This window comes from Porcisia hertigi (genome assembly GCF_017918235.1).
Source record: "Porcisia hertigi strain C119 chromosome Unknown contig_82, whole genome shotgun sequence".
Taxonomy (NCBI): domain Eukaryota; phylum Euglenozoa; class Kinetoplastea; order Trypanosomatida; family Trypanosomatidae; genus Porcisia; species Porcisia hertigi.
In genome coordinates, this window is record NW_027150708.1 from 22,383 (window position 1) to 30,172 (window position 7,790).

General features: G+C 54.6%; 1 protein-coding gene across 1 annotated transcript; it reads left to right on the top strand.

Annotated features, from left to right (window-relative positions):
- Window positions 1–5,905: 5,905 nt before the first annotated feature.
- JKF63_08018 (uncharacterized protein) lies at window positions 5,906–6,124 on the top strand (the record flags this gene model as incomplete). The annotated part of the gene is made up of 1 exon (XM_067903944.1): window positions 5,906–6,124. One exon carries the CDS (start codon window positions 5,906–5,908, stop codon window positions 6,122–6,124), a length of 219 nt encoding a protein of 72 aa, XP_067752158.1.
- Between the last annotated feature and the right edge of the window lie 1,666 nt (window positions 6,125–7,790).

A 7,790-nucleotide genomic window follows, 5' to 3' on the forward strand; every position in this document is an offset into this window, starting at 1 on the left:
CGCCGGAGACACATCAAGGTCGTTCGGAGGATCCAGCGCCACGTCTGACCAGACGGAAAAGATGGCCAGGTGATGGAGTGAACGTCGATCCGGACATCAACGATGAAGGCGATGAAGGCGAGACATCCAGGATTCCTGGCAACAGGAAAGGTGATGGATACGCCGATGTCGACGCGAACATATCGGAGGAGGCGAAACGAGCACTCGAGGATATCCGTTCAAACCCTTTAAACATGCAGGGCAGGCCTCTTTCGCAAGCAGAGGAAGCAGAGGCCTGCCCGAGAAACTGGTTCCTCTTCAGCGCGAAACCGCCACACGTCTCACAGCTGGCATGGAGTCTTGTGAGGCCGGACACGCGCGCACACCATCTACGATGGCTGACGCGCATAAAATGCATGAATTCAGAGCAGATGCTCATGCGTCTTCCGTCGGCGTGCATCGACCTGATCCTGTCGACCGCTCGGGCACGCAAATGGAAGTGGGCAACGACAGCGAAGGCGTTTGCGGGAGTAGCGGGTGCGCTGCGCGACCTGCCGCTCTATTCCACCCAATCGCGAGGCATTCGCCTCCAGGACGACCCGGAATGGCGAAGCGCTTTTGGCACGGCGCAGCGCTTCATGAAGGAGTCGGTGCCAGACGCGCCTCCTTTCGTATCGCGTATGCAGGTCGAGAAAATCCTCGACCGACTTCGCCTAGGCCATCCTCGGGCTGCACTTTTCTTGGCGATGATGTGGGGATTCGCCGCGCGAGCGTGCGACATATCCACGCTGCGTGTGAAGGACGTGACGGTGTTTCCGACACCCGCGGCGGAGCCGGACCACCACAGCAGGAGAAGAGCGACCACCATCGCAGAGGAGGAGCCGTGCGTGCGAATCACCCTGACGATACGCAAAGGAAAAGGTGCCAAGACGAGGGGTCCATACCCTGTGCCGTCGATGCTGACCAGAGACCTTGCAGCCACGCTGCAAGAGATGATGGCAAAACGGAAACCATCAGAGGAGTTGTTCGCGCCTCACTCGGAGGAGCTGAGGTCGCGGATCGCACACGAGGTGCGGACAGAGATGCGAGGCGCACAGCTGCCCTCGATTCGAAAAGGCGCACTCCGCTGCATGGCGGAAGCGGGTGTCCCGCTGAAGGACTTGATGACGATATCAGGCCACGCCAAACAAGCCACGCTGCTGCGCTACCTTGGGTATGGCCAGCAGCGCTACGGTGGAGGCCGAGACCGCAAGGAAAACGCAGGAAGAGCGCTATTCCAGACCCGCTAGAAGCGGCGACTTCGGTGTTTCGTTTCCGCTCCCAGGAATCGTCATGTGCGAACCTCGCGATTGCACCGCAAGAGGTGTCGGACATGGTGGATCGCATGTCCGGGTTCGTCCGAGTGATGGCGGAAAGGCCGGCGCTGGTAAAGCACTGGCCGCTGCACTTGAAACAAAACACGCCGCTGGACATGGAGGCGGTGCTGATGATGCCGACAAAACGCGCCTCCACAAAGCGTTTTCTTCGCCGGATCCAGTGCTTCCTGGATCCCTGCTTCTATGACGGATTGCGGACCTCGCGGACCATCAAAAAATGCGCCCTGACAGCGGACGAGATCCGCCAGGCAGTCGACATGGGAAAATTCGAGCCGTGTCCTGCCAACGAGTTGGGTACCCAGGCGCAACTGCCTGAGGGAGTGCATGGCGTGAACGTGTTCACGGTGCCCGAGTTGAAGGGCAGACGGCGCCTCATCACGGAGCCGCTGCTGAACCGGGTGATCCCGACACATCACGTGCCACGCGTCCACTACGACACCCGCCTCGGAAGGCGGCAGCGGTTGCGATACGCCCGCTACATGCTGCAGATCGATTTCGAAGCTTATTACGACGCTATCCCGATCGCGGCGACACTCCGCAACAAGTTCGTGTTTCGAGCACGACATGACGGGCGATACTACCGTCTGCGGACGCTTCCGACCGGTGCGCGGTGGAGCGTTGCAGTGGGTCAGGCCGTGACCTGGACGATCGTCGACATCGACACGCCAGTCACCATCACCACCCTCATCGACAACATTCTGATCGCAGCGAAGGAGGGTCAGGAACGTGAGTTCCTGATGGCGGTGCGCGCGGTCGTGGCGCGCATCAAGGCGGCAAACCTCATGACATCACCAAACCGTGACGAGTTGGAGGTGATGTCCGACGAAGCGATCTTGCAGATGGCAGGTGCCAATACGGTGTTTCTCGGTGAGGAATACATGTGGAACGGACATGAACGTCTGATTCGGAACTCGGTCAAGACCGTGGCGAAGATGCAGATTGCGCTGCGGAAAACTTCCACACGATTCGCAGTTTGGCGTCGCTGATCTCGCTGATATTTTTCGCGCTCCACACCACCCAGGTGAACCCGGCTCGCGCCTTCAAGCTGTTGAGAACCTACCGCGGCATATTCCGTCTGACGTTCCGGGGCTTCGACTGGGACGACCCAGTGCCATACATTGACTCGGCGGTTTCGCGCACACTCCAGGAGATTGGCGGAGCACTTGTGCACAACCAGTGGTGGAAAATATCGAATGAGCGTCACCCGTCCTATGACGAGGCGGCCTACGACGCGGTGTGTTTCACCGACGCGTCGCTGGAAGGCTGGGGTGCGGTCCTTCACCTGCGCGAGGCCGGCGCCACGGAAATGTGGACGTATCGACAACGTTGGACCGAGGACCTGGAGCAGCAGCTCTGCGGTGAGGACGGCGAGGCGACCCGCGTGCTGGAAAAACTGCGAAAATACCAGCAACAATGCCATAGGAATCCGGACGGCAAACTAGGAGATCCGGACCTCGAGACGGACCGGTTCCAGGCGAGGTACTCGGCACATGCGGAACCTCGCGCCGCGCAACTGATGCTGCGATACATTGTGGAACACCATCGCGTTCCAGATGGTGCACGCATCGCGCTGGCAACGGATCACCGGGCGATTGTGATTGCACAAAAGCACCTGAACGGTTTCGGTGGCATCGGCAGAGGCTATGCACTGAACAAACTTTTCGAGTACACATATGACCTCTGGTATGACAGAGGCATCGACGTAGTGTTTTCTACGTCGAGGGTGCGCAGAATCCGGCTGACGCCTACTCGCGCCACTTTGGGGTTGACGCGACGGGGTCGCTGGAGGTGGAGCGTGTAGCTCCCATCGGTGTGCCGTTTCTCCGCCAAACGTGGTGCCCGCTATGCGAAGAGCGGCCCCGCGAGGAGGGCGGAGAAGTGTGACGACCAACCCCGCACACACACACACGCACACCATGAGATGAAGAACTTCGAAGGAAGAAAAGATGCAAGAGTGGTTTCTGGCTAACCGCGCGCTATGGGGGGCTTCCCCGGTACCGGTGCCAAGCCACAAGAAAAACACACAACAGAGATGTAGACGACGTGACGTGTCCCACACGCGACTGGACGCGAAGGGTGGACGAACGGAACCCCAGTTACGCGGCCACGCGGCTGTAGTCGCGTGCCTGCCTTGCCGCTTCCCATCGGGGTCGCGAAGAATCATGCCATGACTTGCCCCACCTCAGGCCACGCCTCCCTCACTTCCCCTCGGCCTCTTTCTTTCGCGACACATCTCGCACAGGTCGGTAGCATTTCATTGGCGAAGTCTTTTCGACGGAGGCAATCGAATGGTACATGATTTTCTGGATGGATTGAAATGGGCTTTAAGCTCGGCACGGGGGGTCCGAGCGAGGGGTCGGGTACCATGTGGTCGGCCGGCTTTCCGAGTGAGTGACGCACATTCACTGCTATGCAGTGTGTGGTGCGGGGATTTCTGAAGAATGCATGTCCGGGTTTCGTCCGAGATGTCTGGTCCGAATGTATTTTGGTACCCCGGACCCGGGTGTACCCAGGACGGTTTGGTCCAGTGCACCTTGTGTGCCGATATGCTCTTGAAGTGGTTTTCTACAAATGTGATGTCACATGCGTGTATGTTTGTTATCTCTTTACCGAATGATTATTCGTTCTCTCTCCTTCTACTTCTGTCTCTTATGGAATTGGATACAAATCCAGTAAGTAATCTAAGTGGGTTTAATGCGGTCTCTGACGCAAAAACGCCCACCCACCCAACCCTGAGAACTGGAACTCCTGACGGTGTCTGGTCCACGGTGAAGTGGTTTTCTTAAAGAAATGTTGATTCAGTTTAAGCTGTTCTATGCCACACGATGGCAGATCAGCAAACCAGTTTGTTTTCAAGGTGGTCAAGAATGCCACGCGAGTGTGATTTTATTCCGTATTTTTACATGTGCCCGAGGGGTTTCGACCAGCTCTCTTTTCCCCCGCGCCCGGGTCTTTCCAAGAAAGAGGGCGCGGGTCTGAGTTGAAAGGGTGCGCTTCCGAGATGGTAGGATCGTGGCGGAAAGCTATCCACCCTCATATGCCGATGGCGTTTCAACACCCCGTGGGCTTTAACAAGGGGAACCGTTGATCCCATTAAGGTCATTCTTCTTTAAAAGTTCTTTAGTTTTCCAAGCACCATCTTGCCTTCAATAGTTGATGGCTGGGCATCGCTGGGTGAAGAAATGGTAGCCAGGATGACCTGAAAAATGGAAAAACTATATCTAACGTTTATGATTGATTTCTCTAAAGATTCTCTTGTTTTCAGTTTTCTCTTGACACAGCATGGATTCACGCTGTGTTCGCCATAACCCTCTGACGAACGCCGGCGGGGCGTTTGTCATCCACCCAGTATCTTTTCTTTGTTTTCTGTCACTCTTTGATTTGTTCGATTTCTCTAGTTTAGTAGATTCTCTTGTCTTCATCTTTTGCCCACTGACAACACGAGTGCTCGTTTCGCCTCGGCTTCTTCCTTTTTCCCTCGGGCACCACCGTTTGTTCAGTCGGAGCTGATTTGCCTTTGTAGTTTCATATGTTTTTGGATTCTCTTTCGTGATCCGTTGTTCTTGCATGTCCGTTTGGCATGCACACCTTTTGCGCAAATGAAAGGGCACTCGGTGCTGGGGGCTTCCCCGGTACCGGTGCCAAGCCACAAGAAAAAACACACAACAGAGATGTAGACGACGTGACGTGTCCCACACGCGACTGGACGCGAAGGGTGGACGAACGGAACCCCAGTTACGCGGCCACGCGGCTGTAGTCGCGTGCCTGCCTTGCCGCTTCCCATCGGGGTCGCGAAGAATCATGCCATGACCTGCCCCACCTCAGGCCACGCCTCCCTCACTTCCCCTCGGCCTCTTTCTTTCGCGACACATCTCACACAGGTCGGTAGCATTAGGGTTAGGGTTAGGGTTAGGGTTTCATTGGCGAAGTCTTTTCGACGGAGGCAATCGAATGGTACATGATTTTCTGGAGGGATTGAAAGTCTACACGGGAGGGGGGGTCCGAGCGAGGGGGTCGGGTACCATGTGGTCGGCCGGCTTTCCGAGTGAGCGACGCACATTCACTGCTATGCAGTGTGTGGTGGGGGGGATTTCTGACGAATGCATGTCCGGGTTTCGTCCGAGATGTCTGGTCCGAATGTATTTTGGTACCCCGGACCCGGGTGTACCCGGGACGGTTGGTCCAGTGCACCTTGTGTGCCGATATGCTCCTGAAGTGGTTTTCTACAAATGTGATGTCACATGTATGTGTGTTTGTTATCTCTTTACCGAATGATTATTCGTTCTCTCTCCTTCTACTTCTGTCTCTTATGGAATTGGATACAAATCCAGTAAGTAATCTTAGTGGGTTTAATGCGGTCTCTGACGCAAAAACGAATTCTTACACAAAAATTGAAGCACGCTCAGTTACGCCAACAAAGTTTAAACAGACGCCGTTTATCAGGGAATCTACCAGACGATTTATCAGACAATTTATCAGACGACTCATCAAACATCAACGCAACAATGGAGCCAACCAGACGACTCACAGAGGAGGAGCTTGATGAGAAAATGAAAGTCTATTTTGCAAATCCCGAAACCCGAACCTTAGCCTCAACGATAAAAAAGATGTACCTCGGAGGAAGCATTGATCACAACCAATTTATCGAGTTGTGCATGGGTATGGCCACCGGCTTGCTCGAAGGCAAAGGGGACGGGTCAGCATCTGCCAGATCATATGACAGCAGGGCGACCTTTGAGGAACACCCGCGCAACATCCAGAGGAAATGATGCACGCGCAATCGTTATTTTCCGATAAGGAAATGCGAAAGTATCTATCTACGGAGGATAGAAACAAGAGACTCTTGCAGCGTTTGAGCGAGGTAGCGGACCCAATGGAAGGACTGCAGGCAAGGTTAGAGGCGTCCATCGAAGCAAAACTTCTCACACCGATCATGGCAGCATCCGCGGTAATCCTGCTCGGCCTTGCGGGGCGCTGGGGCTCAGGAGATGAGCGCTTGCAGAGCGGATCACTCTTTGGTACGAATTCTTTGTACATGAGCCAAGCACGTCGCGTTTATATCGTTACAACACGTTTATTACCAGCGCGCTTGAAGGTGACAACATGGAGTGGCGCGAAATACTCTCAAAAGTGGACACCCCTCTACTTCCTGAGACGGCTCGGTTGGCGCGTTTCAACCGGATTGCGCTAGAGGAGGCGCGGAAAGAGGCGGATAACACAGCGACAAATATCCAGGGAGGTGGCGGCCATGAAAAGAAATCGCAAAGATTGTTCAGGCGGGCAAAAGATGACAAACACGACCTGCTCGAGGGCGGGGCGCAATACGCACCCATTTTGGGCCCGGACGGATCACAAACTGGAGCTTTGGACTTGAGCAGCTGGGAAGAATTCGCCGCTACGCTTAACGCAAAGTTGGACGCCCTCAACGCCAATGATCGTGAGCTTGCTTCCCGGATATTGAACGAACGCATGCGCACGCAAACGCGCCAAACAAACCAAAAGAGTTACCAAGGACGAACTTATACAAACGGTGGCAGGCGAAACGGCTACGGCAACGGCGGCGCAGGAGGCAGAGGCCACACATACCGAGGAGGCGAACCGCAGGAAAATCCAAAAAACTGATGCGCGACGGAACGGCAGCCGTCGTTTTGAAGGAGGAATCCACACACACATCAAAAAATATGTCGAATATTGCCCGCGAATTCGGCAAGGAGGTGTGGGGCGGCGATATGCTCGAAGGCAAAACATCAAACATAGAACTCGACGCAATTTACGAGCAGTACCTCCCACCAAAACGTATCGTTCCGTCGGATACAATGGTGTACTTGGACCGTGATAAAACCCAACAACTTACGAAGATGGTGCGCAAGCACGGCTTTGTGTATTTTCCAATCTTTATTATGAAGCATTGGATAGCGGGCATTTTGGAGCAAGACGACGAGGATGCAACAGGCATTCAGTTATCCCTTTATGATTCCGCACCATCCCCAATTTTGGAGCAACAACTCAATGAGAACCTCAAAAAGGTTTGGCCGGCTTTGCGTTTGGTGAAACAATTTTCGCCACGTCAGGAACGCTATAGCAATGATTGTGGGTTGTTCATGTCCGCGGCATTTTTCAGTCATTATTTACAATTAATGGTCGATCACCGGCGTGATTTGCCACGGTGTTTGCGACGACTATTTTTGCGGCGTCGCAGTATCACCCGCCTCGTGATTATTTCCTCACGAAAATGAGAAAGGTGCTCACGAACCACCCGGTATCTAGGAAAGATTTCTTTTACGATGAAATCGCAAAGATGCCATGGAAGCGTGCAAAAATGGATGACGCAGTCCAATCATCCGGATCACACGACGCTCTCCACGGAGGCGGTGGTTTAAAGCAGTCGAAAAAGTCTCCGCCGAATCGGAAACGACCCACGACACGCACCACACG